The 12,861-nt window shown below is 39.9% G+C and overlaps 1 protein-coding gene across 1 annotated transcript; it reads left to right on the top strand.

Moving 5' to 3' along the window:
• Positions 1-600: 600 nt before the first annotated feature.
• Positions 601-12,464, top strand: LOC140226299 (pecanex-like protein 4). Its single transcript, XM_072306800.1, has 8 exons — positions 601-1,304; positions 3,279-3,452; positions 4,100-4,650; positions 5,438-5,544; positions 6,969-7,461; positions 8,543-9,830; positions 11,084-11,270; positions 12,213-12,464. The coding sequence occupies exons 1-8, from the start codon at positions 601-603 to the stop codon at positions 12,462-12,464; spliced, it is 3,756 nt and encodes a 1,251-aa protein (XP_072162901.1).
• Positions 12,465-12,861: the final 397 nt, after the last annotated feature.

The raw sequence follows: 12,861 nt of genomic DNA, 5'->3' as shown, positions 1-12,861 counted from the left end.
TTGCTTTATGTGATGGCACTAGGTGAGGGCTTCAAAACTTCTACACAGAATTTTGATCTTTGACTTCTTTGACCTTTGACCTTGATTTTTTTACCTATATTGTACATTGGCTACAAAATGCTACTCCTTCGCCATTTCTAACCCGATTTCGATTCCGTTTGCTTTATGTGATGGCACTAGGTGAGGGCTTCAAAACTTCTACATAGAATTTTGACCTTTGACTTCTTTGACCTTTGACCTTCATCTTTTTACCTATATTGTACATTTTGCTACTAAATGCTACTTCCGGCGGGGACATATATTACGCACCGCGTAATTTCTACTTTTCCTTGTTTTTTTTTTTTTGTTTTGTTTTTTTAGATAATCTGGATATTTTCATCTTGAAATGCTTTTCATTGACTCACAGGTCTGGAGAATCAATCAATTCTACAGTATCTTTGGAGTGATTTGGAAGTGGAACAGTGGTTACCACCATGATTAAAACACATTTGAATACTGTGGATCAAAGTGGTTGAAGGTGTAATATCATGGATTGGAAAATGTGTCCTCTTGCTATAAGATTTGAGAATATTTAACAACCCCATCCCAGGGGTTGCAACCATGGGTACCGAAGTGCCACTCCTCAACGAATACAAACTGGACTTTTTCTGGAAGAGATTCCCACAAACACTCCTTGGAGGACCCAAACTGAAGCTGTCTGGATCCTCAGTCAGATATTCCGCACCAGCATACGTCTATATAATCCAGGTTACCGTCTTTCTCCTGCCATGGATAATTGGAGGCATATTAACAGCTGTTGTGGAAGTGGGACCCTTGTCTGCTCATGTAGGCTATTACATTTATGGGGCGTGCATGGTAGTCTATGTTCTTGCTGTGCAGTTGACAAGCCTGGTTGTTCAACGCCGTGCAACCACTGTCGCAGCCTTCCACAACACCAACGTACTTGCGGAGGAGGATGAGGTGGACTTTGATTCGTGCTGTGGCTTTGAGACTTTGAAATTCACTTTGCCGACAAAACGCTTCAAGATAAACATCGTCCTACATGCCTTGGTGTCAGGGCCAGTGTGTGCGCTTGGTTTCTGGTACCTCCTGCCATCAACTCTGCACATCCTTTTTGGAAACGTTGGAGCAACTGTTATCCTTTACATATTTGGGTGGCTGACCCTCTGTATAGCGCAATATCCACTGACCGTGGCCTCTCCGCCAGAGCCTGCTCTCTTTAGAGCCATTGATAACCTTGAACTTCTTCCTCTTATGCGACCCTTTTATGCACTTGTCTGCTTTTTAGTTCATCTAGCCTACAAGTAAGTGAATATTTCTTTATTTGCTATGAATTGATAATTTGTTTTATGTTATCACTTAAGAAGCAATAACAATGGCTCTACGATATGTTATAAAGGACAATAAAGGACTAGGCAACGAGGATAAAGTGCACTGCTTACTAGGCACTGCCATCGCATCTAGGGATATTGAACTAGGGACCTCATTAACGAGGAAATCCACCACAAAAATAACGTAACAGTTACTTCAAAAGAAAGAGAAAAACATTCCCTACAGAACGATGTGAAAATGAGAAAAATTGGATAAGAAAGTTTTCATGTGTGTTATATATGAAATGTGGAAAAATCATTATTCTTAGCTAATAATACAAGTAAAAGCTTCTCATATCAAGATCAGAGTTAACATTTGTTGTTTTTTTATTTTGGGTGGTTTTAAAGTATATTTATGTTTTTACAGCTGAAATATGAGATTTTTGTCAATTGTAATATATGAATTGAATTAGAAATTGTGAGATCATGACATTGTCAACTTGCTCATTGAATTTGAATATTCATAAGGACTGGTCAAGAAATGTTTTCTGAAAAAATGTAAAATGTCAAAATGTCATATCTTCCTTATTTCTTATCTGATTTTTGTCATTTTGGGGGGTGGATTTCCTCTTTATTGATAGTCTGCAGTGAAGTCTTTATCCCCTGAGCCACAACAGCCCCTAATGTTACACTATGTATATCCTCTTAGTGTAACTCGGGACATAACAGACCGTACCAGTATGATTCATCTTCATTGTATGTCAGTCCCATTGCAATCAATTCCCAAGACTCATGTGTACTGTAAAAGTGGATATATTTTTGCGTGAGTAATTTTTCAAGCTCAGCTGGGTAAGATGAATTTCACATGTTTTTAATTCTGCGGAATCAGGACGCTAACTACTGGAACATCTGGCATGCAAAAAAATTTGCGAGCTTTTATTTTCGCGCTAACTTCTATTTGCGTCAAATGCCTGAAAATTTCAGCATTGCGAAAATTTTCACTTTTAAAGTAGTTGAAGATGCTGAATCCCCCTCTAAGTTTATTCATCATGATGACTACAAGATTAGATGTAAGGCTGCAGTGTGCATAAATCATTAGAATTGACCAAGAATAAAATGAAAAAGAGAAGTATCATAGCATACCACACCATTACACGTGGTTGACACAGATATTTAGCATCTACAAGCATATCTTACAATTCTTGCCAATGTTTAATGTGTTTCACAGACTTGTGTGATAAAACAGTATAAAGTTAAAGGACAAGTTCACCTTCATTAACATAAGGATTGAGAGAATGTAGCAATATTAGTAGAACACATCATTGAAAGTTTGAGGAAAATCGGACAATCCATTCAAAAGTTATGAATTTTGTGCAGTCACCGCTGGATGAGAAGACTACTGTAGTGTATGATGTCACATTCGTACAACATTATAAGGAAAATATAAAGAGAATTTTACAAAATTTCATCTTTTGAAAAAAGTACACATTCCCTTGACTCGTTACTGACATATGTTATGGGTAATATTATTCCCACTGCCTTTAGAAAGAGGCAAGTCAAGTGCTCTTTTAATTATGCGAAAAAAGTGAAAATATGTTGAATTTTCTTTACATTTTCTTTATACTGTTTACTCATATGACATCACGAGCCTTAGTAGTCTCCTCATCCAGCGGTTCCAACGCAAAAATGTTAAAAATTCATAACTTTTGCATCAATTGTCCAATTTTCCTCAAACTTTCACTGATGTGTTCTACTAATATTGCTGCATTCTCTCAATCCTTATGTTTATGAAGGTGAACTTGTCCTTTAAGCAAATGTGCTGAATGATGAAAAATACAGTGCATGAGTACTTAACTGTAGTATTTTTGTCTATTGTCATGGAATAGCCCCCTCGACATGTACAGTAACTGTATACTCTGTGCCAACATGCTTGATGGTTTTGCATCTTGTGTTTGTTGTTCCACCCAGGTTCTACCCATCGTCCCTGCTCTTAACCAACCAAATACTCCATGTTGCGTACATATTCCTGCCCATGCTGTGGTGCATGGGAACCCTGCCTCCACTGGATGCCCTAGTCCTATGGCTGATGGAGGAGGCCCTGGTCCATTTCTTGGGAGGCTCACAGATGGCAGGAGATGCCAGGTACTTTATTCACTTAGAAAGCAAGCCACTACTTATTGATTATTCTTTTATTTTTTGTTGGTTTTTTTTTGGTCAAAACTTCATATGATATGACAAATATTCAGCATATCAAACATGAAATTTGGAATTGGATTTTAAGGGGGTTCTGTGTTTGTTTCATCTCGATTTCATTTGCAAATTTGTGCTTAGCTTTTGACATTGCTGGCCACAATTGTATTGGCTTGAACACCCGTCAAACTGAACTGGTAAGCATAGAAATTGTGGTTGCAGTCTACCTTAGTTTTCATGTAGGCCTAATCAAAACCTAATATACCAGTATCAACTACTGCCAGAGACCTTTTATTATGGTGTATACTTGTTATTTAGTGTGCTTTTTCTATTGGATACTTGCATATATAACCACTTGTGGGTCATTCAGTTTTTCTTTCCAGATTTTAAAAGGTCAGCCATCTGTTGTGATGGACATGGGTGTCATGTTCTGACAAATTTATATGTCCATTACAGACCATACTAGTAGATTGAGTCTACATAGCAATGTAATAGGCTGAAGAATTGGTGCACACACATGTCTGATGTCTTCTTTGTGTAAATAATTCAACTTTTGTAAAGTTTGCCCTCTGTTTTCTCCTCTTTTCTGATATATACAGGTTGTGTGTGATGTTTCTTGCATCACTGGTGGTTGTCGTGGTAACCTACTTTCTTCCCTCTGTGCTGGTAGCCATAGTCTTCTCTGCCTGCCTGGGATACATCTTGTCACTAGATCTCAGCAGCCTGGCCAATCAGATTCTGTCTTCTATCCAACAGAGCATGAAGAAACAGGCCAACCACAGTCCTTCTCACAGAGCAAAGACTGCAGTGCAGTCAGGGCCGAAGGTCAAAAAGAGCCTGGGTTGGGGGTGGGGTTGGAGGGAATTTCTCATCAATCTTATTATGCTCCTTGGAGTTGGAGCAGTGGCTGGCGTGTGCAGTCACTTCAGCTCCAGCACATCGACTGTGGTAAGGAGAGCACTGGGATACATCGTCATCTCCGTGACTGTGCTTGTGAAGGTACTTGGAGACCTTCAGATGGTTTACGTTTGCTTTGGCATGCTGAGGAATAAACTCTTTCCTGACTCCATAAACAGCTCACTAAAATACAGCACCAGGAAAAGGAGACTACACAGACTTGGCTACGTGAGGAGATTCCTGTTGGACTTAGGTATGACATTTTTTTTTTTCATTTTCTTTGGTTAGAGTAGTATCATACAATGTAGGATTGGTAAAGATTACATTCTGCAATTGGAGAGTAAGATTAAGATCGAGGGGGTAGGTTGATTCCGCAGAAGTGGGTTCATTGATAACAAACCATTCGTATATGAGGCAATATAGTATTCATGTAAGCATCTCATATTTTGATGAATCTACTATTTTCCAATGGCAACTACATACAATGAAAACGTCACAACTGATGAAATGTGAGTATATGTTTTAACCATAATAATTACGCATAAAATAATATGTACAAGCAAAATCAATTTAAAGTATTGAACATTTGCCCCCCCCCCCCCCCCCCAAGCGACTGTGTATCAATGTGCCAATGATATCCCTAAAAGATAATTTCTTTTGTAATGAAATCAATGCTTTTTGGTTGTTGTTGTTTTGTTGTTGTTTTTTTTTTTACATGGCACCTGTGATATCTACTGAAATTCTATCAAGGTAAAACTTTCTTAACATTTTGCCCAAACTTTCACTGATCTTTTTGATTTATTTTGACTTCATTTACATGATGACATCAGTTTGCAGTATGGGTAAATGTATTTCTTGAGTTTTGCCTTGTACAAATGATGAGAATGATATTGACTTGTTTTTCACATATTGTAACATTCCTAATGTTTAAGTAGTGAAGTACAATTCCAGGGCTATCAAAATACCATGATTTACAATGCATACAAGGAGCTGCCTATGGCTGGCTGTGCTATTGAATTTTTGCCTTTCTTCATTTTCAGTGTCTCCATTCATCATTGTGGCATATCTGGGACTGAGAATGGAATACTCTGGCCTCTCGCTTCCCTCAGTTTGGTTTGCAGTCGGGGCAGTGTACTCATTTCGAAAGGTAGGATACCTGCATTTTTTTTAAATTTTTTTTTAAAGGGGGGCAGTAGTTTTTTATGCCTCCGCCAACGAAGTGGCCGGAGGCATTATGTTTTCGGGTCGTCCGTCCGTCCGTACGTCCGTACTTCCGTACGTCCGTCCGTCCCGTTTTGTTTTTGTCGATATCTCAAGAACCGTGTGGTGGTTTTGCATCAAACTTGGTATGAGGGTATATCCTTGGGGGATGATACTTTGTGTGGATTTTAGGGTCACAGGGTCAAAGGTCAAAGGTCACAGGTTATTTTGTGAAAAAAAAAATTGAAATTTCATGTTTTTCTCCATATCTCGCAAATGGTTCAAGGTATCTTCATGGAACTTAGTATATATGCTTGTACCGATGGGCAGTGATTATCTAGGGAAGTTGGGGGTCATGGGTCAAAGGTCAGGGGTCAAAGGTCAAGGTCAACTCCTCAAAATATAACTACTTTCCTTATATTTATGCAGTGCCTGAAGGATTTTTTTAAAACTTGATGTATGCATGTATAATGCATGTATAACCCAATATATATTCTGTGGGAAGTTTCTTGCCAAAAGGTCAAAGGTCAAAAGGTCAAGTGAAAGTGCTAAATTGCACTTTTTCCTCCATATCTCAAAAATAACTCAAGGTATTGTCATGAAACTTACATATTTATGCATGTTCTACCTAACAGTGATTCTCTTTGGAACTGTGGGGTCAAAGGTCAAAGGCCAGGTTTCGATAATACTATTTTACCATTTGATACTGAAATTATACTTTTTCTCAATACCTTGAAAATTACTCAATGCATAAACTTGTAAAAGGGTCAAAAGTCAAGTGAAAATCATCAGTTCCCCCAAATACCTGCACTCTTGATGTTTTAATCATTCATCCAATTGAACCTAGTTCTAGGAAAGTGAACATTCAGCACATTTGTGGCAAACCTGTCATTTTAATATTTTGCCAATTGTGTGAAACTGTCATCACACATTGTCAAGACATTGTACTATAGACCTATTAGGAGAACCATGTATTATGGCGGAGGCATACACCAGTCGCCGTAGCGACATTTCTAGTTTTTTTTTCGTTATCTAATACTGAAGTATAGTAAACAAAGTTTTATATTTTTTTGATTAGAAATATTCAAACCATTGATATAGCTATGTCGAATTGAAGATTGTTGGGTTTGGGAATATTTTTTGTATTATCAATGATTAATTGTAATGTAAGCATGTCATAAAATAAGAAAATTGTACGTACTATTACTCCTTGTAAGGCAAGTATGGTAAAATCATTGTTCCAAGTTTTCTGATTGTGATGATGAGGATGGATATTACATTTGCTATTAGTAACTATTTTGCATAATTTTCATTTGTTGCTGCTATGGTCTCATCACACCTAGTAATTTCATGTGCGTGCTTACTTCTTAGGTCTGGCAGTCTACAAGCACAGCTTTGTTTGATGTGTCGGTCTTGCACATACTAGGAGAGCTCAGTGTGTATGGCTCCACCTCCATGGCTGCATGGTGGCCCTCTGACACCGGCGCTCAGCTCATTCTCATTGGACTGCTACACTGTTGGATCACCCAGACCCTAGACAAGCTCTACTGCTACACCACCATCCTGATCACATCCTACACCTTGGAGAAGCAGAGGCGCAAGTCCTCCCTCCCTCTCATCGTCATCTCCCTCATCTTCTTTCCCGTCGTCTTGGGGATCATCGCTGCGTCCAGCCTGCTCTCCGCTCCCCTGCTCCCGGTGTTCACCCTGCCCATCCTGCTCATTGGGTTTCCCCGCCCACTGCGGATGTGGCCGGGAGTTGTGGGTGCAGCAGCAAACGTCTGTGAGGATTCAGTGTATTACCAGCAGTTGGAGCAGAAGCTGGGAGGGGTGCTGAGGAAGGCGGCAGCAACAGGAAGTCTTGGTAAGACAAGCTCCATCTGATCTGTCATTATCCTGATTGTTTAAAATCGCAGTGACATCAGCCACAACTGACTTTATGTTTATTGATGTGATGTGTTTGAACTTTGGTCATGATTGTGGCATGAGGAGTTATGCTGTGTTCACAGTATGCCTGCTAATTCAAATGAACAGCATGCAATATCTATTATCATTGTCTTCCTTGGGACAGAATAGCATGATATATTTTTCTAACTCCCAGAAATGGTCAGAGACCTTTTTTTTTTTCCCCAAATATTTTTGCCAGTCAGATGATATTGTTAAAGCAGATGCTGTATTCAGTCTTTGCAGGCGCCCCCCCCCCCCCAAAAAAAAACACAACACAACATAAAAATGAAAAATAAAGAAATACTGACAGGAGAATGAAAGGGTGCGTTCGAACGCTCTAAAGCGAACCAAAGCGAACTGAACGAAAGCGTACCGTACCGTACTGTGCCAGTTTGGGAGCGTTCGAATGCTCTGTTGAGAAAGCGTACCTCTCGAGTTATTTCTAGAAAAGGTCACGCTTGTTTGTAGCAAGAAGGTCATTCACCTTGCGCTTGACCTACTTACAGCTGTCCCGAACAAAGAGAATTATGTTTTTGCGTTGTGACGTATGCGCATGATACGCGCATGCTTTACAACGAACTTTTGGTACTCTTTGGTACGCTTTTGGAGCACATCGGGAAGTGATCCACTTTTGGCTCGGTACAGTACGGTACGGTACACTTTAGGAGCGTTCGAACGCTCCCCTGGCGCGGTACGGTACGGTACAGTTCACTTTAGGAGAGCGCTCGAACGCACCCTATGTTAACCTATATCACAAGGCTGAAAGATGCTTTTGTGTACAATATTTTTATGTACATATCCATATCATTCTTTATAAACTTGAAATTAGTAAAAATGAAAATCATCCCTTCTGCAAGTATTACATAATTTTGATTGCTCTTCTAAATAGATTTACTTATTCATGGGTGTGTAAGGCCATTTTTTTTTTCAACACAACCATGCACAAATGGTTGAGATTTTGTTATGTTGATAGTTTTTATTTCCATTTTCCCTACAAGGTAACATCTCACCAGGGTCCTACCTGCTCTTGCGGTTCCAGGACCGCATGGCATGGCTCCAAGTCCTGGAATGTGGATATGGCTTCTGCACCATCAGCTTGAAGGGCATGGAGCTCCAGGAGACGTCCTGTCACACGGTGGAGGCTGCCCGGCTTGATGACATCTTTGAGGTGGCCTTTACCCATCCCAAGGAGAAGTTCCCAGTTTGCTACCTCAATCAGTTCCCCATGCACTCCTTAACCCCTGTGGATGCCCTGCCTGTTGACACATACTCAGATGCCCGGAATGTCCTGACGGGTATCATTGATTCACCGACCACCTTGGAAATGGTGGATTCTTGCTTCATCAAGACACTCACATGGCTCCTACTTCGTCACAACAGCGCAAAGAGGAAAGACTTCCCAACGCCGTCGTCTTCAAACTCCAACTCCAACTTTGACGGTGCAAAGGAGTGTGGCAGTGTCAGCAGCAAGACGGGGCTGGTGCAGATGAAGCCATTGGAGAAGAGAGGGATGAGTGTTAGTGAAGACAGTGGTCGGGCAGAGTCTGTGCAATCCAGGCCACTCAGTAGTCACATCAAGCAACAACCCAAGAGGAAATCCTTGGTTGGATCTTGGGGCAGCCTTGACAGCTGGAATGACAATGACTCCCTAGAGCTGGAGCCGATTGAGACCAAACCCAAACTGACCGCAAGGCCCAACAAGAACCCATCACCTCCCCCTAGTCGCAAAGGAAACCTCACTTTGCCGGGAGCCTTACCAGATTTCTCAGACGAAGAAGATGATATCTTAAAAGAATTAGACTTTGGCTTACCTGCTGTCGATATCCATGCTCCGAAGAAAGATAAAAATAAGCCTGGCCTCGCTAAACAAGCCATCAATCTCTCTAGCTCAGCCCAGTTCTCTTCCCCATACTCATCAAAGCTAAGTCTCCCCCTTAAGTGGCGTGAAATACCCCTGGATGCCAATCTTGTCACCCCCCTCCTCCAGAGGTTCCCTGTGGACTGGTACAAGCACGTCCTGGCACAACTCGACATCGAATCGCAGAAGACGGCAGCGGAATTGGCTGCCGAGATTGCTTCCGACGAGGCCCTGACAAGCATGTACGCCAATCTGGTCATGGCCTGCTACGGCATGGTCAATGTGTTTGGGTTGACAGGTGTGTCTGCAGTTGGGGCAGGTGCCAGTCACGTATACAAGGTTTACACGGGAGACATACCCTGGTCAATCAATCTGGACTGGTTGACGGAGGACAAAGAGCTTCATGACATTGTGCTGAAAGCATTCAGGTAATGGACTGGACTGGTTTATTGACAGAGGTGACTGCCCAGTTCAAAACACAAAAAAAAATATGCCAAAATAGATTTCCACTTTTCACAAAGTTAAAATTTGAAAGCTCTAAGCTTTAAGATGATATGTAACTTGTTAAAATTGGACCGTCCTAACCCATATAAAAAGTGATTGAAATAAGACAGAGTTGGGAAGTGCAGTTTCATAGAAAAAGGAGAAAAGAGGATTCAAATATGACGGTCACTTAAGTGTGCTGTGCAAAAGTATTGATGTAGACATGTTCTATTTCCCAGTGAAAGCAGCACTTGTCCAAAAATTATGGTCCAGAAAAACTGCTAATATCTTGTTTTCAGTTTTGTTTTCACCCGCCAAATTTTGACAGAAGGTAGATAAAAGATTACTCTCCCAGGTAAGACAAACTTACAATTTTTAATCAGTCAATCCAAATAACATACACTGTATTTTGTTCCAATACAGTGAATCCTTAGTTATATGCAACTTTTTGTGGGTTTTGAGCTTGGCGGTCACCTATGTTGATTCAAATAGTGTGCATATGTCTCTTTTGTTTTGTTTTGTTTGTTTGTTGTTGTTTTTTAAGGAGTTTTCAGAACAACCAGAAAGCTTGCTCAAGGTGTGCCCAACATAACAATGAGTGTTTGTTCAGCTCAAACTGTCTTCAAATCTGGGTTAAAGGCATTATTTACCATTTTCAGATAAAACAAAAACCCAGCTTTAGTGCTTCAAAATAGTTTTAAAATGTGAGTTATAGATGAAACAACCAGTGTAAAAATTGTAAAATGATTAAATGTACAAAATATTAAAAAGTTATAATAAAACCGTTTCTAGACTTAACCGTCTGCATTTATGGTTTAGTGAGCAAAATAGTGATATATCCTTGTATTTTAGGCTTTATTGCAAAAGTTGTATATGGTAGGATGTTTTGTGCATAACTGACCAACACATATGCATCAAATGTGACAACTCAAACATCCTTTTTTTAATCACTGCTGCCAATGGTAAACAACACTTTTAAAACAGGTTGAGAAGCATGGCCAGAGGTGCCATTAGACGAAAAACTTGGAAGCATTTCCTTTTTAGATAATTTAAATGTACAACATTCTGTGATATAATTGCAGCATCGTCAAACATTTTGCCCAAGAGCTGGGATTTATTTACAACTCCTCACAGTGCAATACACATTGTGAAAGAAACCTTGTACCTGATACTCCTTTCGTGCACCCACTTGGGACAGATTTGCCTTTAAATTGGCTTATGACCAGACTGTGCTGGGTGAGGCAACGGATAACGATGAACTGGTGGAGTACTTGCAGGAATACGAGGACGAGTGGTACATTGGGAAAGACAGTGATGACCAGTGGTCCGAGGCAGTCAAGATGGACAAACCGAAGCTGTTCTCCCTTGTTTATGATGCCAATGATGTGAGTTACTTGAGCTGCAGTCTTTACTTGTTGGTGTCAGTTAGTTGCACAGCAATTCATTTGGCAACTTGATGTAAATGTTATATGATTAAGGTATGTCAAAAGTACATAGGGGCTTCTCCCATAAATTTGAAAGCTTGACAGATGTCATTTCTTTGGTATAGAAACACACTTTAAAACCTCTATTGAGTCATTAAAAAAAGTGACTTAACTGTAAAGATTGGTTCAACATTTATTTATTTATTTAATTTTTTTTTTCATTTTATTTATTTATTTATTTATTTATTTATTTTTTTTTTTTTTTATTTTTTTTTTTTTTGGGGGGGGAGATGTTATTGACGAGCTTGCGATCTGTCAAATGAAATTTCTCTACATTTTTGGTCACCAAGTATTAGAATGATACAGCATATCTATTCTATCAGTGGTAGTGAAAACATAATTGATGCATTCGTTCTTTTGCTCGTCATTTGTTGGCACAAAAATGTTAGCCTCCTGGAAAATAGAAAACATTATTCACAGGCAATTATAGCAAGCGTTTTGCTGCCATGTGATTATCAGTATGTCTATCCGATTGTTTATTTGTATTTGACCACCAATGTAATATAATCCCATTAAGTACTTTGAATTAAAGACGATCAGTTTACTGCTTGTATTAAATGCTATCAAGTGTGGTTTCATGAGCATTCATTGTAGAGACATATCAAAACGATCCACACACAGAGGAACTTCTCCATGAAGATGTCAGGTGTATGAAAACCGTCTTATATCACAATGTGATTTTGCAGATCTTATTTCTTCGTTTTTATACCCTGATATCCTGAGAAACTTGATATAGTAAGGTCATTGTCGTGGTTTTTACGTCCTTGTTACAAGGATCCCCTGTGTTGAAGGGTTGTTCACATGTAAAGAACATGTTTTGTTCGGCAATCACATTTTTCACAGAATACCTACAATGGGCGGGTGCTGTCTCGCCAGCCAGTGATGGTGCACATTGGCAGACTGAACTCCGAGGTGGTGCGCTCCCTGTGGTCCTCCCTCTCCCTGGAGTTGCTGTACTTCACCAATGACGATGAAGAGCGCTACAGCATACAGGCACACCCTGTGGTACTGAGGAACCTCACCATACAAGCTGCTGATCCTCCACTGGGCTACCCCATCTATGCTTCACAGCCCCTCAGCATTCCAATGTGGTAGTATACTGTTGTATTCATGTTTTCCTTTTTTTTTTTTTTTTTTTTTTGACAGAATTCCAAGAAGCACCAATTGTTTGAACCGAGGAATACTTTGTCATGCTGTAGATATACAACATTTATATATAGTCATTCTTCATCATTGGAGGTTTAAGGTATTGCTGAAATTCAGTCCAGACTGCATACCGAGTTGACCCCCCCCCCCCCAAAAAAAAAAAAAAAGTCATGTGATGATCTGCCCTGACTTGACAAAGGAAGTGGTTGCCAATACCAGATGTCTGATGTAGCCTGAGCTTTTGATCTAAAGCTCAGGCCCCCTTTTGGCTCCATTTTACTCCATTGGTTCGCCACTGATGGGTAAGCAGTTTTCAGCAGCCTTTTTTTTTTTTTTTTTTTTTTTT

This window comes from Diadema setosum, chromosome 1, assembly GCF_964275005.1.
Source record: "Diadema setosum chromosome 1, eeDiaSeto1, whole genome shotgun sequence".
NCBI lineage: Eukaryota > Metazoa > Echinodermata > Echinoidea > Diadematoida > Diadematidae > Diadema > Diadema setosum.
This window is presented reverse-complemented; position numbering and strand designations above follow the sequence as displayed.